Below are 24,660 nucleotides of genomic sequence, written 5' to 3' on the forward strand. Positions count from 1 at the left end.
TTCCTGAGGAATTAGTTGTGTTGTATGCAGACAGGACTTCAATTTGATTGACAGATAGCCACAACTGAAGTGTGCTTTTGGAAATATTAGAAGAAACAATAACTGATCTTTTCTCAGGATACCCATTTTGTTTCTCAAGCCAACATACATTAGGCTCTTTGGGTGGTCATTAGTTGTCTAGGTTTGTTGGAATGGTTTAAAGTATATGTCAGTCACTGCCTCTTGAGCATGATTTTCTCTCTATTAGTAATCCCACTCCCCACACCCAACTTGAATCAGGGATGAGCAAAAGTCAGGAAGTAAAATAAAGCTGTGTGTGAAGCATAACAGAACTCAAGTACAAGGAAAACTGAAGTAGACTCAACTTGAAAACCATTGCAAAGAGAATGGAGAACCCATTTGGAAAAGCTATTTGCAAACAGCTCACTTTCTCACACATACAAGCCCAGTCAGCAGCCAGGCTACAGCAAAGCAGTGAATCTCCAGAGCTTCGGTGCTGTGTATTCATGTCTGTGCTCAAGAGAGGCTGCCAACATCAATATTGATTGTGCCGTCCATTCCAAAATACACTATATATGTCACAGTTTTGTGGCAGTTGAATCGGCTAATATTGAATACAGGACAAGCGCCAGAGCTCAGTGGCAAGATTGTGAGGGAGGATTGTTAGTTTCCCAGCTGAAACCAAGATACAAGTGAAAGACATTTTCCTTGACCAATACGTGTTTAGGGGGTGATGGGAAGGAATTTGATTTTCAGGGGTTGTTAGTATTTTGGATGAAAATCCATGGAATTTTTCATTTTATCAAAAGATGTCTTTTTTGTTATCTTAAAAAAACCAAAAAAACAAAAAAACCCCAAAATAACCCCCAAAACCCAAAACGAAACCCAGATTTTTCTTTATGCTCTAATTCACGTGCCTAGTTTTATTCATGCAATTAAACATAATGTTTCAAATAACAAAGTTAAGACAAATGTGAAATATATCAAAGGTAGATCTTTGGGAGGTGTAATCTGCTAGTCCATTGGTATTTTGTTAATATATAGCTGAAAATCTGCACCTACACTATAAATAACCATACTATACAGTGTATCATCAAAACATAGCTATTTCCTCGTAAGGGATGAGATTTCAGGATTTGTATTGGTTAACATTCCTATCATATTCTTTATGTATGTATGATTATACCAAGCAGACAAGTTTACATGTGGAAAAGGTTGACTCTGCATTTTTAGCCTGTGAGTCCCTTGGGTTCTGCGAGATCCTAAAAGATAAAGATTTTGCCAGCTTTTTCAAATTTGTAGGGAAAGTAATTAATTTCTTTTGCTAGTGAAAAGACACCAGAGTGTCACTGTTGATGCTTAGAATTCAAAACTAGGCATATTCAGGCTAGCAATAATGCTCTTAAACAGTGGAAATTAACTAGTAGATATCCAGATGCTTCTTGGTCATGTGAAATCCTTAAATTGGAACTGGATACCTTTGTAAAAGTTTAGTCTACAGTAGGTATACAGATTCTGAGTTTAACACTGAAAATACTGAAATTTAACTTTACAGGTGTGTAGCATTCGCTACATATCAAGGTGCCACGCTTAGATCACTGGTCGGCCCGGACCAGGGAAAGAGACAGATAACACACGCAGTGTGAGCGCCAACTTCCGCCTTTTATTGCACAGTTAATTCCTTTTATACTAACAAGGGGAGGTGGGGTTACAGGTACATCACAAGGCTGCGACTAACCCTCTAACTTTCCGTGACAACGCGAGATCTTCCGAACGCCGACCCCTACACAGGTGGTCATCTTTCAGTCAAGTTTTTACTAGCAGGGCAACTGCTACCTTATTTTTTTTTTTAAATATGCAAGACTTAAGTGTCATAACAGAGCCTTATAACAATAAGGTAAACTTTGTTTTAAAGTCACAGACTGTAGTGTTCCTGCATAATGAGGCAGACAGTAATTTTGAAAATAATTTTAAAAGGTCACTTTTTCCCTTTTTGTGCATGGGAAACGTGCCAGCTTTTTCAGTACTCATAGATTCATAGACTTCACAGTCGCAGTGGTCTCCTATGACACTTTAATACTTTAGTCTGATATCCTGCATTACCCTTTGACAGGAAAGGCTGAATTCTTCAACATCTTCTCTGATGCTATTATGTATTTGTTTGTTTATTTATATTGCAATTTTACTGGAGATCTCAAGTCAGGAGTGGAATTTCTTCATGCTGGGGAAAAAAAAAAAAAAAAAGCCAGAGTACCCAAGATTTTGTATGAGTCTCTATTTCTAGTATGTTAATTACTTTCTTCCATTGAATGAGCAGTCAGTGTTTTGGTTTCAACTGTATGGCTTTTTATTGTGGCTCGCACAGCTGCTGTATCTTTTTTGTTTCCCAAGATCATACTTCAGTTTCCAAGACATTTCCTTATTGTTCAAGGTGTGTCTGCTTTTGAGTTTGAGTTGGTTTATACCAAATTGCCCCCATTCTTTTAATGTAGGATAGCCCACATCTGATTGAAATAACCCTAATTTTCCATTGCTTGTCATTTGAATGTTACTTCCAATCATCACAGTGGCTCAAGTCTACCTGTAACTGTATTTGGAAAGAGTTTATGGCTGACTTGTTTCCGTTTCCTCTGTTTTAGGAAAGATAGCGCTACTCCCTTTTTTTTTTTTTTCCTTTCAGAATAAAAGTTTTTTCTTTATTTCATTCAGTGCTTTTGACATCACATAAATTTCATAAAATTCTGTAACCTAAAAACCTAATAATTTTTCTGTCTACTATTAATAATAAAATAAGGAAATCAAGTGCAATTATCTTCAGAGTCTTTCACAGAAGTGTACAAAGCTACACATGTCTGTGTTTCCCTACAAAGTTCCATTGTGTTTAACTGTTTCTACATTTGTGGCACATTGGTGGAATATTTCACCTTTCTGCTTCCAGCTTTTTAATTAGGGCTGCCTTAGTCTGTGACTAACCTGTGTATCAGAGTATGTAATTTCTGTCTTGATTGTCTCTGTGTATGTGTAAGGGAGGGAAGCAATGCTGCAATCTGTTCACTGGCATTTCTTACAGTAATAGTAAAAGAAGGTAGCACCAGACTTCAATGAAGCCCTGTTTTGTTAGAGCATGCGTATCTCTGTGTAAGAAAATAGTAAATTTATTGAGAGAATAGCTCTGTATTTGATACAAAATTCTCCCCCCCCCCCAAAAAAAAAAAAAAGAAAAAAAGAAAAAGCTGGGTGTAACATTTAGGAGAGGAAGGTTTGGGTGTTTATTTTTTTCTTCTGTCTTTTTCTTTTTTTTTTTTTTCCCTTTATACTAAAGGAAAAATGTGTCCCAGAGAAATGTTTTTTGTACTACTTCATGGTGAACTCAGACGCTTCAGAGTCAGACTTTCAGTTCGTAGAATCAGCCTCAACTCACATGCTCTCAAAGTTTGGTCAACTTTCCTCATCTGGCCGTCAGAATTTCAGCAAATCTGTTCTGCAGGAACATCTAGCTTCTTTTTGAACACTGCAATACAATATATTCACTGTTCTGTCCTGGTTTGTTTATTTTAAGCAAAGTCTCTTTTCATGCTTATGATAGGTTAGTCATCATCAGAAAATTATCTCTGATGTTTGTTGATCAAGAGTGTATGCTCCAGAGGAAAGGGAACCTGAAGCTGTCACATTATTTTTGTTTGTTGGAAAACATATGCCTTAGTTGCTATCAGATGTGATACTCAGAGTTGTGTTAGGACACAGTCATTCACTTTGCCATACCAATGATAAAGCCAAACGAATATCTTTAAAAAAGAGCGAGCCTTTTTATTTCCCTTTTTCTAGTGCTCCTCTCAGGTAGGAGACAGCTAGCAATTTAAATGAGTTGAGTTTATGGATGGCTGCAGAAGCTGTCTTCATTCACACCCTGTATATATCCATCAGCCACTCTGCAGCATTTTACTGCAGCAGCAGGGGAACAGCTAATCAGGCCCATCCCAGTGGAGTGCTGTGACGGGAGGGAGAGTGCTGGGCTGTGTGTTTGTGTAGGCTTGGAAATGCGCTGGAACAAGAAGGCTGTTTGGAACTTGAGCAGTCAGAGGCATATTTTGTGAGTAACCCCCCCCCAGCAAACACATATATTAAAACCCTTGGAGGTTTAATAATGAAACAAAACGTACTTTCCTACTTTTTGCTTGTTCTTGTGTATTTTAAGGGCAAAAATTGCTTATGGCAAAAATTAAGTACCCATTAAAAAATTTGTGGACTGTACCTAATGTAATCAGACTTTCCTTACATCACAGCAACTGAATATATAACAGTATGTTTTTTCATCTCCAAATCACTTTCAAGTGTAGAAGCAATGTTCATGCCACTCTACTGCGGTGGGTACATTGCTCCAATTGCTAAAGAGAATATTTTAGTAAAGAAACAATGTTAAGAGCTTGCTTGGCATACAAAAGTGTAGGTCGTCACACTTCAAAAGGAAGAAAATTGTTTTAAGTAGAATTGGGTATTTCATGGATTTATATGAATTTGACCCAGGAGATGAGAGGTCCCTAGACCATCCCCCAGAATCTTTCTGAAATTACCTTCTTTTGACTGATGAGCTGAAATGAATAATATTGCTATATAATGCAGCCAGTATAGAGTGATTCTTGCTTTGGAAGCTTATTTGTGTTGCACGTATGTCCGGCACAGTTCTTTCCCTCTTCTATCTCAGGCTTTTTTGCTATGCATTCCAGAAAAGCTAAGCATACTCTGTGACAGCCAGGTGAATATATATAGTGTTAATAAAAACAATATTTTAGCTATCAATCTTCTGAGCTGTGGAGATACCTGTAGTAGCTCAGTGCTCAGAGGTAGCTCAGAGCTCTATACTCCAAAGACCCAAGCAAGTTTTGACATTATAAGAGATGTATTGAGGAAAAAAAAAGGGTCCTCTCTGGGATCCAAAGAGTATTTTGGGGTGTTATGATTCATCAGCATTTTGATTTGATAATCCTAGGTGCTAAAACTTGAATACGTCACTCGGGGGGGGGGAAGGAAGTAGCTGTTCCTGAATGACTTGTTTCCCAAGTGCAAGCACTGGGAAAGGAGAAGACATTTTTAAATGATTGAGGAGAGAGTTGGGGAAAGTGACTGTCTGCAGCAAGAAAACTGTTCGTCTAGGAAAGAGGAGAATGGTCTGGTCAGCCATGTGTGGAGAACAGCAGACCAAATCAGGCAGAGAAGGAGCAGAGCATAGGTCATGTAGATGAGTTAGAGAATAAACAAAGGCCAGCTGCTGCCTTTTGGGGAAAATTAACAATTTTAACTTTGGCAAAGTTACCTTCAAAGTTTACCTTGCCATCTATGGAAAAATAAGTTTCAAAATCACAGCTGTGTGAACAGCCCGTAAAACTCTGTAGCCAAAAATTTTGGATAAGGGATCAGAGACCTTTCTCCTTCATTGCTTTCATCAGTGGTCCCACTTCATTTGCCCCTAGGGTCAGCGGAGTCCCGTCCAACCTGTCCAGGAGACCTGACTGGGAGCAGGTGTGTGTGCGTATCTCTACATCTTAATTGTTCTCTGCCTGCAGCCTTAAGGCATCCCTGACACATTTCACATTTCAACAGCCCTTAAATCCTAGCATCTTTTGCCCTCCCACAGAGGTTTTATCTGTAGCATTTTACGCGCAAACCTCTACTCATCTGCTCCTGTTCCACACCATATTCCCAGCCTCATGCTGTTTGCTGACGAACTGGTGCTCAGCCTCATATCAGAACTCCTTTGCCATCCACTGCTGCCAAAGATGTCCTACGGTATTGGCACAGCGGCACAGCCCATGCGCTGCATGCCTCTCTCCTTATACAGTTTGTCTTGTTGCAAGAGAAGAAATGTGTCTGCATTCAGGGGGCTGCTGCTTCATACTGGTAAATCACAGGTTGACCATCACTGAATGTGTCTTCGTGAACGAGCTAATGGTAAAATAAACCAAAAAAGTAGCAGTGGACCAAAGGTGTTTTGCAACCTTCAGCATAAAAGAAGAGAGACCTGACAGTTTAAATAACACATGGGAAATAATCATGCATTAGAAGCACTTGGAGGATTTCTTCCTAGTGAACTGGAAATTTTAATCCACTGAATGAAAAAATATGTTATTGTCTGGCTAGAATGAACTGAAACTAGATTCTGATTTATCCAGTATGGGAATATTGGAATTGCCATAAACTGTGAGAGTATTATTATGTTCTGAGCTTACTGGCAGTAAGTTGTTGAGGTATGTCCATAGGATTGCATTATAGCAAGTGTCTAACTTTCTAAAGATAAATTCTTTGGTTCAGTTTTCACAGAACTACTGGATGATTAAATCTTCAAACAAATAAACTACAGTCTGGTTTAGATTTCTCTAAAAGCTAACATTTTCTGGTTTTAAATATGATGTAGGAGGCAATCCATTGTCTAGCTGATGAGTATAGGTATAAATAATCAGTGTTCATCAGAATGTCAAAGAATATGTGTAGAATCTGGAAAGGCAGGGTGGTGAAGAAAGGCAACATTCTGTGAGTACCCCCTAAAGAATAAATTAAATTTTCAGGAAATTCCTTCAAACTTTTCTTGACAGGTATGTAATAGATATGTAACATTCTTTGTTTTTTCTCTGTAGCATCAGCAAATCATGAATCAGTGTTTTTGCTAGTGCTGTTGCTGCAGATGACCAATATATTCAGAAAGGAATCCGTTATGCTTAAGCTTAGGAGGAAGCATTGTAAATTCTGAGCCATGATTTTCTGTTATTTGTATAGAAATAAATTAGGCATTAATTCTTTAGTCCATATTCTGCTCTCATTTCTATCACTTTTACATCTGCACAAATCTTCTAATTTCAGTTCACGTACTCCTGATTTATACTGAAATAGCTGAGAATATAATCTGTCCCAGTAAGTGCAAAGTAAACAAAGAGAAATAGGTAATTAAAGATATCAAGGACATATAGGAGACAGAAACTCTAGTGAGAATCCATCAAATGCGTCAGGACAGACAGTGAAAAATCATGGTATCTAGATGACAGCCAGAAGTGAAATAGAAAGCAGAATAGGAGTTGTTTTTCTAAAACATGTTGAAGAAATGCCAATGTGAAAGAGAGTAAGTGAGAATACATTGAAGATGCTAATTGCAGAAATCCAAAAAGGTCATAATAAGAGGAAATAAAAAAATTAGGCGCTTATCCTGAAGATCAAGTTAGAAAGACTTGAATGCAAAAGGGAAAGAGACAGAAAAGAGTAAATGTAAACTGCCTTTTACTAAATAAATTTAATGTGGGTGGCTGAAAACCAGTATGAAGTTGAGAGAAATTTAAGAGATCAGTGGCAGCAAAAGTTTTTTCAACCTGACTGAATGCAAAACCGAGAAGAAAATCTGAGCCAAGGTGAAGAAACATAGGTAATAAGAATTCTTTTAGGGAGTTGCATACTAAAGTTGAAGCAATAGGCACAGAACAAAAACAACTGCTAACAATCTTCAGTAAACACTCATTCTGCTGCTGGATTCGTCAGCAATCGCAGGGAAATCTTCACAGTGTTTGTAAAATGTAGGACCACTGAACCTTGCAGAAAGAAATAAAAGATGTATAGGTAATTGTGCAGTTCTCTTTAATGTTATACAAACCTTCAGGAGAAAAGCTGTGAAATTCAAGAGGAACTCAGAAGATGCTGAAGGTGTTAAAATCCAGAATTATGCAGATTTATGATTAATGACTTTTTGCCTCCCCAGCTTGTTTTGAGATTTTGATGATTTTTTTGAGGCAGGAATTTTAGATTAACCATGCAGAACTAGATACAATAAGCTGTAAACCAGGAAGTAGAGGTAGTTTGGAATGAAGGCAAAAGGCTGCAGTTGAAAATATAATTGCACAGACATGGTAACCAGGAAAGCACACTACAGGGTCACACCTTATAGTGACAAAGAATCATACAGAATATTGAATATGGTTGTTTGAGATGTCTAAGTATATTGACTTAGTGTGGGTTTTTCAAAAATGAAAGGCTCCATTTTTGTAGCCTATTTGTAGATATAGGGAAGAGGGCATCATACTGAGTGTAACACAGTCAAATAAAGCAGTACTGGATCATGCAGGGATGTTGGTGTGGAGTGTATGTTTATTCATCCTTCTGAGCAGATGTGAGAACTCATTGTGGCCATTCTCTTCAAGCTCTTCTCAGCTCTTGTCATGATTAATGACACTTGATTTTTGAAAAAGTAGTTACAGATGTATAATGATGCCTTCCGGCAAATTTCAGGATCTACCAGTCTTTCTCAGAGGTGAACTGTAGATGTAATCTCAGAGGAGGGTCTGCTGTAAGGAAAAGAATAATTTAAAAATTCAGAACATGGTCTGTTGGCAGCTGGTTCTTGAGGTTCCTGCTTGCCCTCTTGCTGTTGCATTCATTACACTTCACTTTCTGGATTCATCTCACACTGCATCAGACTTTCCCATCACTTTCTCTTCAGTTAGTAATGTTGCTCAGCCCACAACAGTCTAGCTCACGTGATCTAGATCTCTTAATCATCCACTATTTAATCAGGATCTGTTTTGGTCCTTGAAGGTCTTAAAAGCAGTGTACAGTGAGCACAGGGCATTTCTTCATTAGCATTTTAGTTTGCATCAAAGTATGCCTTGGAAGCAAGTCTCCCATTTGTCTCCAGTTACTGTGCTGCTGTTCACATTGCAGAGCATGTGAAGTAGATTCCTTATTGATGAAAGGAGGAAACAGACGTGCTTGGAGATATCTGTACCTAATAACCAAGAGATCAGTTCAGGGGATCAGGCTGGAGCTAGTCTGAAGCAAAGTGTGGACTTCATGTGCAGAGCAGATGTTGGATCCTCAGCATGAATTACTCCATTCTGCAAATCCACTCCTCAGGTACCATGCTGCTTGTTGATGTAGATGCCAGAATCTGTACTGTAGGAGGCTTATAGTCTATGTTCCTTCCTTCTATAACATACATCTGCAAAACTTGCTTGTGTAAATTGCAACTGGTGAAGGGTCCAGTCCTTCCCCTGTCACATAACATAGTGTTTTTCAGCCATCAAATATTCTTAACCTACTGTTAAGAAACAATACATTAATCCATCATTTGCATTTTATTAACTGATTCCAGGGTTCTAACATGAAAACAAGTGCACATAGCCTCCAGACTGGTGCTAAGGGCTCCATTTCCTTTTAAGCATCCCCTGTAAAGCTGTGGCAGTCTTAGTGTCTCAGTGTGGTCAGCTGTAATTTTCTGAGGACTAGACAAACTGGGAGATTTAGGAGAGTCTCATATAGGGCAGATTTTTCCAGTCCTCAAGCTAATATTAAAACTCTGTGGGGTGTTTTTTATTCAGCTCGATTTTTGTCTCTTGATTTCAGGTTGCTGTTTCCCTCACAAACACTTTTCAAAATACTTTTTTGAAAATGTGTTCACTTCTGTTGAAATACTCTACCAGCTCATATTATGTTTGACTGAGCTGACAAATGGCTTGACAGCATTCCTGGAATCTGCCAAAATACAATTTCAGAAACTACAATGCCAACCAAGGTAATAATCTAAATGACTGTTACTGCAGCTGAGCACTCACATTCCTGACTTTCTCTAATTCAGTTAGAACCAGGCGAGTCCCCAGTTGTTTGTTTCTTAGTAATTGTAAAACTTTCTGGTTTGTGTTTCCCTGTTAACACATGTTTATAATTCACAATTCATGGTTAGCTTATAACCATTTTAACACCTTTCAAATTGTTCCTTAAATAAGGGGGTGAACAATGGGAATGACCTTAATGTACAACTACAAAGAAGAATGTACAACTACTAAGAAGTAGCTTCGGTGCAGGAAATGCTATGTTTTAATTAGCTGTTCAAACTCCATTGGGTCTCCTAAAAAATGAGCAAGAGCTGCTGTTGTTTAGTTCCTCAGAAATCTCAAGCATATATGAATTAGGAGTTTCATAGTGTTTGTGGAGATGAAGTTTATCTTGTGCATTCTGTAATGTTACTGAGTTTGAAATGTAATTTCGAATTTGAGCTTTCTTAGGTATTAAAGTTGTTTTAGAGGACCTAGAAATAGACATTATAGCCCAACCACTTCTGCAGTTGAGAAAATCACCTTCCTAGGACACAACAGCAGGGAATTTTGCCTTCAGTGGAAGCAGAAGGGAGCTAAAAATCAGAGAAAAGATGATGCTTGGGTGATGTGAAAGTAATGCTAAATCTGTGTCTGTCTCCAACAACAAATATTTAATAAAGGTAAGATTGAACCATTTCAGGACACTTTTCTTAGAGGGTAGATTTCCATTTCGTTCCTTTTGCTAAAATCTGTTAGGATGAGCTCCTGTCTAAGTCCATTCTTGTATATATTGAAACAAATAGAAGTGTGACTCTCAATCTCGGCTCTTAGCTTGCGTGAATACTGGTCCTTATTAAAGAAATCTGCATTATTAATTTGCAAGTAAAACATGCTATTTTGCTGGAGATTCTCAGAGCTTTCCACTGCTTGTGACACTCATGAATAAAGTCGAGGCTTCGGCTTAGCAGCATGAAAAATTGTTTATGAAGAGCACTTAAGGCATATGTTCATTAATTAGGTCACTGAAGACAGAAAGAAAAAATCCCCCTCTCCCCCCCCAACTGGGTAGGTTAATTATAAAGCATCTGCCTCAAACCTTTTGGTACTACAGTCCATGGAACCAAGAAAAGGGTTAGTTTATAATGTGTATGGTGTTGAACAGAAGACAGAAGAGTATTTTAAGAGTAAGAGATTAATGTTGAGTTTTACTCACTGTCATCTTAATATATGTGTGAAATTCATAGTAAATGTGTGTATGTGTGTCTGTGTTGGAGGGAGGGTTCAATTAGGGTGCATTTCTGGAGATCCTCAGCACATCTACTTAATAATTCTATATTCTGTAGATGCAGCTGCTCTCCAAGATATGTATTTCCTCTGATTTTACATCTCTAAGGTTTGGAGATTAGTTAGACTGCATGTTTGAACTATTTTCTCAGTTGTTAGAATTAAATAGCTGGTTGTACTAGACCTCAGGTGTAAAATTGCAGGTGATCAAAATTCAAATGTTCTCTTGTGTCTAAAGCATTCTTTATGACCTTCAGTACTCTTCAGTTGTTTCTCAATGCTGGTTTTTTCAGGTTCTATTCTTTGTTAAAATTCTGTTTTGATTTGCTTTGGACCCATTTCATTATTTAATCCCTTTAGCAGTGAGCAACTGTAATGTCTAGAGATCAGGAACATACTTCTGTTTACCGCAGAAGAGTTTAAAAATGCCTTTTTGAGATCTGGAAGCTATTTATTCTCTTGAGCCACGGTTGTTTGGTTAGAAGGTTCCTGCAATTGTAAAATAAAGTTTTGCTACATCTTACTTTCTTGTGTCATTGTTCATTCCATGCTGTGCCATGCTACATACTGACCTTTTATCACTGATGCACAGAGGCGTATGTTCTGGCAAGTTCAAGAGTGCATTATATCTCCCTACAGGAGACTCTTTCAGATGTCTGTCCTTGATGCAAGAAGCATGCTACTGTAAAAAATGAAAGGTCACTTAGTTTTCTCAATTTGGTCAGAAGAACTTAGCTTGAATGTTGCTTTATCATCATAATCACAGCTATATGGAAGCTTAATACAATATATATTTCATATTTTTAATTCATCCTTTTCTGAGCAGCTCTGAACATGCATCACTAATGACAATGTTCATGCTGAATATAGTTTCTGGAGTGTGTATTGTGTGAAATTCCCTATGTACACAATTGAGAATTTTACACGATGAATCAAGAGCCACTGAAAACATAAAATGTTCAAGGTTTCTGAAACCATGTAGCACCAGTGTATCATGTTTGAATCTTTCTGCTTACTCATTTGTCATAATTCTGAAGCAAAATGGAAATACAGCCTGAGTATAGCTGACATAATGGTGCTTGCTAGTATATCGACTTGTAACTCGTGTAATGATGTAGTTTCTGCAACAGTACTTTTGGGGGGAGTAGTTCTGGGCCTAATGTATAGGGTATGAGGGGTCACTATCTCCCTCCTTGAGGGGAAAATACTAAGATGGTTGCAGTGGTCAAATGGAGTAAAAACTTTATCCAGTAATGATGATGTTGCCTTTGCTAGCTAGGACTCTTGCTAGCAAATAGAGGTGTGCAAATTAAGCTATTAGATCATATTTTTCATTGCAAATGCAAGTAGAACTCTAGTTTGACTTTTGTGGCTTAAAATGTTCAGCATGGATCTGAAGTTGCCTTTGGACAGTGTTCAATGGACTTCTTGAGAACAAATTATGCACTAATTGGGCAGTCAGGTGCTATCTTCTGCTAAAATAAAATAGGATCAATGCATATGGAAATCTTTGTACTGTGGACGCTAACAGCCTTGGCATTTAAATCCCACTGGAGCCATTACTGCAGTTTACCTATCCTTTGCCTGAACCAGAATATTTTGTTTCTTTGGCCTTTTTATCTTACCTTTTTTCTTTTTTTTCCATTGATTATTTGAGCTAAATCTTTTAAAATACCATTCCAACAAAAAATGTTTGTCTCCAAAATACTATTGCTTCAACCAGATGGCAAGTAGCAATCATTTATGAAAGGTAACTTTTTGTTATTGTTACTTTACAACTGACACAAGAAATTAGTTTCTTAATATTCAGAATAATCTGGTTTATTTTGTCAGTTTAATGGATAAATGAGGTACCATCAGTAAAATGTTACGTTTGTGCACCTCCTACGATTTTTCAGGAAATGGGTAGAGATAACATAAGTCTGTCAGTAACAAAATCATGAGGGACTTTACTTGAATCAGCCAGCCCTAACTATTATGGAAAACCTCATCACATGATAAGTTTTATAAATTGAGCAAGGTATTTAAAATAACCTTCTATATATTCAAGTTGTTGCTGATAAAGTGAGGAGCGCTTTCTTGAGGGAGGACAGGATTTCTGTTTGCAGCAACTGCTGCAACTATTCAGCTGTTTTGTTTCCATTAAGCTTGCTGTCAGTTTTGCATAATTATTTTTGATGTGTTCTTTTTTTTACAATGGATAAAATGCCAGAGACAACTAACAAAATGGTATTATAAACTGCAATGGAAACAACGCATTTGTAATGGCTCACAGGGTTTCTGATCTGAAAATGTGTACAACTGTCTCACAGTCAGCAACTGGTTATTTCCTAGACTAGTTGACCATGACTGCTTTTTCCTGCTGCAGTTCTAAGACACTTCAAATACTGGCTAAAACTGGCTAAAAGGCTGCAAAGTTGTCTTTTCCAAGAGCAGCCTGGCTAGTTTGATTTCACCTTTTGCAAAGGTTTTTCTCAACAATACTTGGATTTTCCTTGAAGCTACAAGTGAAATACAAACAAAAGCATGTGTGCTCCCAGGGACAGTTCATTGCTCATAATTCAATATAATTCATACAGTCTCCTTCCAGTCATTAGTTATGCATTTAAAGAAGTCATTTTAAAGGCTTAGGACACAATAACTAGTTTAACTGTCTCTATGGATCTCAGGAAATCGTGTCACTAAATATCAAAGTTAGATAAGTTGATTTTATTCAAGTACTGTTTGTTCCCTTGTACGTTTTAACCACTGGGATTTGTGTATCTAAGTAGAATAGCAGTATGATTTTATTCATAACTTTTATAACTTTGATGTTAGGAGAATTATCGCTTTATCTCATAATGAAATTATTCCTATAACGGTAAATTAAAAAAAATAATCACATGACTCAAAACAGATTTCTGAAGGCTTGTGAAATAAAACAAGAAATAACTATGTATTTACTCATTATGCAAATTGTTATTCACTGTAAAGCAGTTCTTATATGTGAAAGCAGTGGTAGCATTAGGATTCTTTTATGTGGATGTTGTTCTCCAGATACAAACCCCAAATGTTCAGCTAAAAAGGGCCAGTGAATCTGTCACAAACAGCTACTGCAAATGTACTCTCAAAGCAGCAAAGATACTGAAAGTGAAGTAACATTGCTAATGGCTTTATAACCTTCAAGCTCAATGTGTTTGGCTTTCAAGCTGCCTAAAAACAATTGCTTTCTAAGTATGTAATTTGAGTCTTGAAAATTAAGATGTGGAAAGAGTTTAGTAGCTATCATTTCAAGGTATGTTTTAAATATTACACCTATTGAGAATGTGATTTTATTAACAATACTATTCTCTATATAGAGGGAACCTGCATGGGGCCATTCTTCACCAATATTCACAATAATAAACCTAGATGAAGGCACAGTGGTTTTGATAAGTGGAAAACAAGCAAATGATCATGTGAGAAAACAGCACTAAGCCATGTTCTCAACTTGTGAACCTTCAATTCATGCAGCAGGCACTTATGTTATTTTTGTGCATTTGTTGGAACCTTGCAAGGATCACTAGATTCAGTGAGTTAGCCTGTCTACCCAGTTGCTAATTCATGCGTAGTGTTAGTTCAGAGATTGGAAATAATGCTGCTTTAAGGAATTCCACCTGGAAGGAGGAAGAATATATTTCTGTAATCTCTGGCTCTGCTTCTTGCTTCCTGCTCGACTAGGTGCTACTCAGTTTGTGAAAGTGGGAGTTAATGATTCCCAGGGCTGCTTCTATCTGTGCTCTGTGCTGAAGCTGCTGCACAATTTAAGTAGTTCTTCACGGGTCAAACTGAGGACCAGCACAAAGCTCACAGGGAAGAGGGCATGTGTATTTTCTAGCTAAGAAGTAAAAAAACCATTGGTCTTGACTGTATTTTCCCCATCCTCTGAAAACAGTGTAACTCCATTGACTTGAATGTGTTCCATGGCAGACTTTTGTTTTCTAACTGTGTTATATAAATTCCACAGCAGATAGTACAAGTGCCAAGCATCATTATACCAGAGGGATGTCTCAAGCTTATTTTACTGAAAGAAGTTTGTTCTCTGGCCTCCCACGAAGGCAGTCAGCTTTGCTACCCTGTACCATCCTGCTTGGGCTTGGCTCCTTGGGTGGGAACTCCTTGGTAATGGGACCACAAACAGCTGCTGCAATCAGGACCTCTTGCACCCTGTGGAGCTCTGGTCCTCTTTGTCCCAGAATTCTGGTGCCGTCCTCTTCCTTTTACTTGTCTCCTGTTTGCCGCCTACATCTTCCCTCCCAAAGAGTCCTGTTTCTGAATAAGTGATTATAAATTTAATTTACTGTCTATCACTGGGAACCCTGACTAAAGTTCAGAAGCTGAAGCAACCATGTTTGTTGTGGGAGGTGGATGGGGAATTCTGGTTCAGTAGAGATTTGCATAAACATGCGGTAGATATTGGGGTATAATCAGAGAATAACCAAAGAAATCAGAAACTCTCAAGTGTCTGGGACCAAATGCCGGAGAGTGTAGGGCCTTACAAATTTGTTTAGGGGTCAGTAACTATTGAGCTTCTCTGCAGATTGCCCCAGATTCCGATTACCTGAGGAAATTGTTTCAGCTGAGATGGTAAATCATCTCTATACCACCTCTCATCCTCAGGCCTTGTTAGAAGTATTCCATTGCCTGTCTTCCCTCCATCCTAATTCCTTCCTCACTTTGCTGCCTCTCCGATAGCCGCAGTGGAGGCTCTTTGCAAAGGTCATGGAAGGGGAACTCATGACTGGAGAAAAAAATGCATTGAATGTGACTCTGTAGTGCCTCTAAGAGAGTTCTGAGTGGCTGAGGCACTGTAGCTAGTGAGTATGTGTTGTTAATTTACAACATAAGCAACCAAGTAGCGTTCTGTTTTTCAGCCTAGTCTTAGAGTTGTAGCATCTGTGACGACAGTAGGGCACATCCAATGCAACAAGGATCAGTGAGCCCATACCTTGGAAGTCTCCTGAGTTTTACCTTTCTGGGCTTGTGAGAGCTTTACAGCTTGCAGCGTAACCTCGTGTGGCTGGTGGGACATACTGAGGAGTGAAAAACTTGATGAAATTAAAGTTAGAAAGAATTATTTAACACTAGGTGGGGACAACAGGCTTTTTAGCACATGCTAATGGGAGGAAGAGTTCAGGCAGAAGTGATAATGTATTTCTAATAATGTCTACGAAAAGGGCCAGCAAAGAATAATCAAACTAAGGCTTTTTTTCAGTTTTAGGTATTTCAGCACAAGCTAGCGTAGACAGTTGTGTGATTGTTCCAGCCACCCAAATATATCAGCTGCGTATGCTGGCACAGTGCTGTGCTAAAGCAGCTATATAGCTTCTGGCTCACAGCTGGGCCTCGTTCATCCTGCTTGAAGCACAAGCAGAATAAATGAGCATCTGTTTGCCCTCGACATTGTAGACATATCCTCTGGCTTCATTCTTATGGATAAACAAAGAGTGGTTTGGGGTTTTTTAAGAAATATTTTTAATTCTTACTCTATTTATCTTTTTTACCTAAAAAAACCCCCAACAACAAAAAAACAATAGAGCAGCTGGAAGATTTCTGTGTAAAAGGCCATATGATTGAGTTCTAAAGAATGAGAATTCTTCTTCTGGCTTACATGGGCTCAGTGGTAACTTACTTTTCAATGTTTTTTCAAATTTTTTTAATTTCATTTCTGAAATTTTTGCCACGCCAATGAATCATTGTGACTGTGGGTAAAGAAAGCCTATGCTGAAAGTTTTGCCTACCACTTTCTTACTGGAAAAGTCTTCCAGTACAACAGGAGTGGCAAATCTTGTTTCCTGATATAGCAAAAAAAACCCCAACCAACCAAAAAAACTTTAAATTTATGAAAATAAGAAAAAAGTAACATTCTGGGCCATATTAAGAAGAAGAAATTCTTTTTCACGTTAGTGGTAGCTGAACAAAAAGTACGTGTGATGAGAATTTGAGTCTTATGGGACATCTGAGATTGTAATACATGGTCAAGGGTCTTTTCTATGCCATACGTATCTGAGGACTTATTTGGATATGTATTTATGTAAATTATACCGTTAGTAATAAACAGGTATTAATATATTTAACATTATATACAAGTCCAATGTGAATCCTTTATACCATTTCATTCTAGGCTAAAGCATTTCATTATATTTTTACTACTGTCTTAGCTACAGTATTCTAAACAGGTCCTGACATCCTCAGACCTTTCATTACATGTGGTACTACTGCAGTCTGGAGTGGTTTCTTTCAATTTCACCACCTACTGTTGCTAGGTCTTTAACTAAACCCTACATTCCTGGCCTTTCTGGGAAATTTATCACTAAACTTTTCAAAGATTTCCCTTACCAAATTTAAAATTAAATATCCACAGCACAAGCACTACTAATTCCCTAAGCAAAAGCATTCATTTTGGATGCACATTCTCTGATTCCTGGGGAAGAGACTGAGCTCAGAAGTGGTTAGAGATGTCTTAATGTGCTTAGGAGTTTGGGGTCAGCTCTTGACACTAATGCAGACCCTGGGCACTAGCTACCACTGAGAAATCTTTATTCACTGAAGTACTCAGGGGGTAAAATATTTTCTCTTCCACTTAAATAAATAAATAACATGCAATTTGCGGACACAAACTATTTGCTTAAAATAGGCAATAGGCTTTAGGGAGATATTTACGATACAAGCTAGATTGACTTTAGCAAGCAGCAGCAGCTGGTGCTTTAACACTGCTCAGTGTTGGAATGATCTTCTGTTCTGCAAGGTAGAGAGGCAGAAAATGCAGCTGCATCTTTCTGGAGCTAATTTTAAAAAAGCAATGAGCTGGTAATTACCACTTTCCCCAGCTGGTCTTTGTGAGGGTAAAAGGTTTGATCATAGATCGAGGATGGAAGAGGAAAATACTAAGCAGGCTGCAAACAAGTCTTAATAAACGTCCCTCCTGGAGATACTTAGAAATTTAAGCTCTTGTGGGCTGGGAGGAGCTGGGAATGAAGATTACCTCCAACAGGTTATCTGACAGTCCTTGGGGTTACGCCTTTTGTATATGAGTTTTCTCAGGAAGGCTATGTGATGAGGGTTTCATGATGGCTGTGTACCCTGTGGGGTCATCCAGTTGAGTGTGATCTTCCCCCCCCTTGGGGGAGGAAACTGAACTGAGCTGGTTCTGAAAGGTGCAAAATAAGGCAGGGGGCGGTTCTGTGGAGTTTCTTCAATCAGCATCTCATTTCTGCCTGATTCATACAAGTAATTTATAAGCTCAATTAACGCAACAAAATATAAATATTTATGCACCCATTTAGCTAATGTTTGGCTCTATTTATAAACAAGAGCATCTTGCAAGAGCTTCTTTTTGACAAGTAAATAAAGTAAGTATGGAGAGTGCCTGTGTGTTAAATTAACCATGCTTCGTTAACTCCTCCAAAATATCAAGTCTTAGGTAATAACTAAACCAAAAAGTGACAGTAGAGTAGGTTTGGAGGGAATAACTTAAATACCTTAAACTTCAGGAGAACAAGAAGCTGTTTTTTACTTTCTTAGTTGATGGGGGGAAAGATGATAAATCTGTTTGGTTTTACCATTAATTTGACTTTTTTAACTGTATTGTAGTAATATGGAGGGTAATAGGAAGAAAGAGCAGTCACATAGTAATGTACTGGTCTTAGGGTCAATTTCTATTTGCTAACTTTTCTGATATAACTAACAGGAAATTGTGCCAGACCCGGGTCTAGTTCAAGGTTTGATTTTTGCAAATCAGAACCCAATCTATGAATTCTGATGAATCCTTGTGCTCTGATGAATGAGGTTTTTGATAGTACTGCCTGTAAGAAAGCTTTTGTGAGCTTTTAAACTAGCACTTTTTAATATGCCCTTTGCATACTTAGTTTAACGTATGATTAGTCTCTTGATTGACTTTGTTGATGGCATATCAATCTAAGTTGGCTGGATTTGACACCTATGTATTGAATGATAAAAGAACATTTTGCTCGTGTTAAGAAACAATAATATGCATAGTATGGCAAAATGGATTTAAATAACTTCAAAAAGTGTTTCATATCATCTCTTGATTGCTGAAATCAAAATAATCAAAATGCAATAAAGAACTGAGGCCCAAGTCTAGCAATTTATACTTGCTTTTCTAAATTTTTTTCATTTTTATGATCATAACTTATTCCTTAGTTAAATTTCCTGAGGATAAAATCTTGAAGAAGGATTCCATGATGCTAAGTGATGAACAGATACAGAACTGAAAAGACAGCTCCTGTCCCAAGTCTTGCAATTGATTTAGGTCAGAGGATATCAAAAGGGAGCTGTTCTTTGTGTGAAGAACCATCTGCTATCCCAGGTGGATGTCAATCCTCAGCAGGCAGTAGACTTTATGAGGGGGCAGAAGGGAATCTTGCCAAAGGCCTCATCCTGCACCCAGTAAGAACAGAACAGAACTCAAGATTTCTTCCAGAGTGGGGTTGGGGCCAGTTTGAGAGGAGTCAGATTTCTTTTCCTGGTAGTGGAAGCTGAGTTTTGACCTGTGATGTGAGACTGTGAGTCCATCATGGACCTGGAGTCACAGGACTTGCAGTAAAGCTCTGTACCATTCCCATCAGTGTGTTTGTGCTCTGTGAGAGGGACAGGCAACTTCTAGAGTTTGGGGTTCACGTTTATTCCTGGCTGTGTACGGAGGCCAAGCCAATGCATCACATTTATATAATGCTGGGTTGAGCTAAGGGAGTCACATCCAGTCTTGGTTTGCAGTATCAATTCTTCTCTTTTCATGCATGACTTCAGGTGTGCAGTCCCTTCAGTTAATTAAAAGATTGACTTAGTCATATGCAGCCACTGAACCATAGGCAGAACCTTCAAAGTGTGAATTCTGTGCAAGGAGAAAGATATTTTAAAGTATTTGTTAATCAAAAATATTTCTCAGTTGCTGTCACCTGTTGTATTGAAGTGGATCCACACCTGGTTTTGCCTTCCCTTCAAAGTCCATCAAATAAATAGCCATTAAAGTCAGCTGGGGGGGGGGGGGAATTCTCTTTTATATCAGGTATGTAACAGATGAGTATGTGGGAAAACACTTTCTGGTGGTTTTGTCAGCCAAAAGGAAATGAAAGTGCCGTTTTTTGGAGCTCTACAAGACAGAAACGTGCTAATAGAGTGGCATTTGGCTAATAGTGCAGCAGATGAAAACTGGGCCATGACAGCAAAGGTGAAAAGATCAGAAAAGAAAGAGAAAATTATTTCATTTGGAGGTGAAGGTCATCTGAAATAAGTGATTTCACATTTAAAAGGCCGCCAAGGAGAAAATTGATGAATGTTAACATATTTTTATATTGTTTTATTTCATTCTTTTTTCTTTTCTCATTTGTAATGCCTACGTATTCAGGAAGTTGAGGTAGGTTTTTCACTTTTAACTTGTAAATATCCATAGAGCGAACGAAAGTATTTACAACATATCATAATTTGTATTATACTTTAAACTTATGATCAACTGTTAATATTGTTATAAATGAAATGGTTTGATATGTGTTAATTATTAATGTGTTAATACTGATTTATTAACATGTTAATATTAAAATGACATAATAGTTTCACATTGTACAGCAGGCATAAGGTATTTTAAGCACATTAGTATCTGTCCTAGTAGAAAGCTCAGAAACACACAGATTTCCATGCAGTCATTTTTGTCAGGAAGGTGTTTTATTGAATGGGAATGCTAAATCTCTTTAATCAAGCTGATCATATTTTATATACATATATATACACACATATATATATATATGTAAAAAAAAAAATATATACCTGGAAATCACCGTCATGTTTAGGCACTGTATATTGTTATATCGGCATGCTGTTTTTCTGTTGGAGGAAGTTACAGTGAAATTGATGGTATCCATTCAGAGATGTTAAGAGTTCCTCCTCCTAACAAAAGTCATTTCAGGTTAATGTATAAATTTCAGCACATTGCAGAGTACTAACACAAAAGCCCTGTCCATTTTTCAAGTCAGAGCTTTAGGTGGTATTTAAATGAGACATAGATTTTCTGCTCAGCCATATCTACAGGGTAAATTTCACCTTTACAGTGCCATAACCATTCAGTTACGGTTCTTGCTGGTATCAGTACTGAATTGAAACTCTAGTGCTGTATTTTCTGTTGTCCAACTTGCATAAGTTATTTCAAACTGCTATTGACCGTATTGCTCTAATGTATGTATAGTCATTATTTACTCCTTTGAATAATAGTGAGTTTTATATATTGAAAGTATCAAAGATTTTCTCTATTCTACTTTTTAGGGGTTTTTCCCATATTTTTTTCTTGTGTATTTTCCTATGTTATCATACTATAGCTTCAGGCATATTCTAAAATAAATATAGCTTCAATTTTCAAAAAGGAATACTAAGCAGGTGTGCATAAAGGAGAAAAGGAGAAAGAATACGTTTACAGAAGAGATGGGTGTTTTGTAGGTTTTTTGTGAGGAAGGTGCATTTTCTGTAAAATATTCCTTTGACACTGAAATTGAGATACACCCCCTTTCCAATCCTTATTTCAAAACTGGTTCCATATGCCAACAGCATAAGAAATCTTTCTTGGGATTTGAATTATTTAACAGTTTCTGATGCTTAAAACCCAGCAGCAAAGCAACACCTAAGAAAAAATGTAAGCAGGCAAAAAAAGAATATTTTGTTGCTGGAAAAAAATTATTCTGCTCAAAAAGCTTAAAACCCAACACATTCTGAAAAGTGATTAATGCTTGGTGAATTTAGCAGTACATCATAATCAATTACAAAGCACTGTATAAACATGAGGGGGTTTTTGTATTAACAAAGCTGTGGAATTCAAAGGCAAGTCTGTGATTCTATTTCTGGTGCCAAACCCTGTACTTCTGAAGAAAAAGTATAGACACTTCTGATGTATCTGAAATAAATTATGAATAATAATCTCTGTTGTTATTGTGGAACATTGTCACTGTCCATGAAGTCAGTATAGACACCAAGCACGAATATACTTTGAGAAAGAAAATGCACTTCCTCTGGATAGTCATGCAGAATTACCTCCAGTCCCCTTCATTACAGGGAGCATTTGCCTGTCCTTGCCTGTCCCCAGAGCAGGCAGAGAAGAGCAGGATAGCAGTCCACAGTTCTCCATGCTGTAAGCATTAGTACTTTCTGCTTCTCATGCTGGCCACAGCATTCAGAAAGGAATGAGCTGCATCTCCTGGGGTTCGGTGAGGGCGTGGAGAGTCCCCACTCCTCCTGTAACAGCCCTGTGGGCTGTTCTGAACCCAGAAAGTAAGACATGCTGGCTTCCAAGTCTCCAAAATATTCCAGGTTAGGGTGACTGGATAGCATGAGAGCATGTGAAATTCAGTGGACTGGAGATAAATGGTAAACAAAGCCCTATGGAAGAAATAATTTAGGTGTCTTATTCACACTGATGGGTTTTCAGTTACCCTTCTGGCACGCAAAAGAAATCTAGGTGTCATCCTGGACAGCTTGATAAAGACATCTCTTCAGTGGCAGCCCTCAAGAAATGAATATAGAATACTGGATATATTAAAAAGGAAATAAAGATTAATATGCAGAAAAATATCACAGTGTTAGAGAAATCTTCCATGCTTCCTCACTTCAAATACATTATTCTGTTGTTATCACATCCTCTCAAGGAGGACACAAGTGAGATGTACAGAATATGCTGAAACTAAATATTCCAGTTCTTGAGGACTAGGGTTGATGGCACTCTGAAGTGGGGGAAACTTTGCCTTCAGGTAAATATTTGCTAAGTGCATAGAATACAAATTAATCCAACACACAGAAGGGTTTTCTATTCTTTCTGTGCAGAGATTCAGTTGCAACAGAACGATCATTTGCCCAGGCACTCTGACAGTTTCTACTTTCTCCATTTTAAAGTCCAATCAGAATTATGTAAAACAGAACCACAGGACTCACAGCAGAATAGTATCTTTACATTAGATTTAAGAAGATTTTTAAAATTTAATGATGAGAACAGTGACAAAAGTATTCACTGCAAGTGCTCCTGGATTTTATTGTACTTGAAGTACAATGCTTATGATATTATTGCTGTATTTCTGTACATTCACAATGGTGTGATTTACATGTGTCCAAAGGAGTATAAGTATTTTTGGATTTACTTTGCTGACCTTTCACCAAACCAGGATGGTGTGGATCATGTTACGTTATCTGAACAATATGCTCATATCTTTGTTATCAAAAGTTGTAGACTGATATGAAATAATACAGAGTTATCAGAAAATATTTAATAATGAACATACTTTGAAAAACAGTTCAGAAGAAAAATTCAAGGTGCTGAATCCAAGGAATTTCTTTATTCTTTAATTTCTAATCTGCATTTTCTATTCTGTAGGACACAACCCATTGAAAGTCTTATCTGATTTGGGCTAAATATGTTAGCATCAAAAGATGAGTTGATGCATTTGTAGTTTAGTTATGTAAAATTGTAATGAAAAGACTGATTATATTTTTCCTAAGTTTCCTTTTTTTCCTCTCCATTTAGGATGATTATTTCAGAAACTGGAATCCAAACAAGCCTTTTGATCAAGGTAAAGTTAGTATGTGTTTTGTGGTTGTCTTCTGCTATTTTGTGATATCTCCATATACTTATGCCTTTCTTCCTCATCTGTCCCATGCATTAGTGAAGAGCTATATTCATACTTACGTCTCATTCCCAACTTAGTCACAGCTTGAGCTGGTTTATGTACAAGGGTTTGACTCATCTCTGGTTTTTTCAGCCACATTTTTTAATCTCCATCCATTCCAGTTTATAATCAATGATGATATATATGCTTAGAAAGATTCTCTGTAACCATGAATCTCAATCTAACATGCAATTTAAAACAGGTACATTTTCTTTCATGTTAAAAACATGATTACTGTACTTCCTAACACTTCAGGGGCCAATTCTTTGAAGCCAGTTGTAATGTATGAATTTCAGGGCTGTTTTTCAAAAGAAAAGGGTGTTGTGTATATGCTGCTGATTCAGATGCAGATTCTGTAAATGACATTTTGTACTTTGTCTTGGTGAGTTGTTAAGTTATGGCAGTACTTCAACGATTTCTAGGCCAGCCACCGAAGGATAGGAAAAAAACAATAAAAAATATTCTAATTATTATGTCCAGGGTAGCACTGGAAACAATAACCATGCCAGGAAAAAGAACTTCAAATTGACAACTTAAAAGAGATCTCGGATAGCAACTCCACATTAGGCATTCTCTGCTTGGTGTTCATAGCTAGCAACAAACTTTTCAGCTGGGATGGTAAGAGACATTCACTCTAAATGCCATAGATGAACATCGCTGGAAACACTAGTAGCCCTGATGTTGCTGGGTTGTATTTGATACTTAATGTCTCGTCAGTAAAGAACACTGTACGCAAAGAAATCTCAGCAGTCTGTCCTCCAAAAGACAGATACAAAAGTAGTGCAAGCTGATACTATGCCATAATTTGGTCCTTAAAATCAGAATATTGCACTTTAACTTTGCTATTTGTTATATTTGTCACTCTGTCACTAAGGTTCTGTAATGGTCCATACCGGAGCACCCTCAAAAAGTGTAATATGAAACCACTTGGGTCTTGTATTTTATTATTTCTTAAAGGTTTCCAGAATGTATTTTTTTCAGGACAAATGTTAAAAATTACATTTTGCACAGCTTCTTTTCATTTGGTAGAACCAGTTATCAGCTGTTTGATTTGTGGAAGATAACAGCAGACAATATAAAGAGCAAGTCAGTTAGCTCCTCTGTTTGCCTTTTGACAGTTGCTCATTTTTCCTGTT

At 37.5% G+C, this 24,660-nt stretch overlaps 1 protein-coding gene across 1 annotated transcript in view; it reads left to right on the top strand.

The window, feature by feature from the left end:
• SPOCK1 (SPARC (osteonectin), cwcv and kazal like domains proteoglycan 1) overlaps window positions 1–24,660 on the top strand; it is a 328,609-nt gene that overhangs the window by 85,930 nt on the left and 218,019 nt on the right. The window contains exon 3 of the mRNA XM_075056562.1: window positions 23,383–23,428. Within this exon, the coding sequence (XP_074912663.1) occupies window positions 23,383–23,428 (46 nt within the window). The remainder of the gene's footprint in view (window positions 1–23,382; window positions 23,429–24,660) is intronic.

This window comes from Buteo buteo, chromosome 24, assembly GCF_964188355.1.
Source record: "Buteo buteo chromosome 24, bButBut1.hap1.1, whole genome shotgun sequence".
Lineage (NCBI taxonomy): Eukaryota > Metazoa > Chordata > Aves > Accipitriformes > Accipitridae > Buteo > Buteo buteo.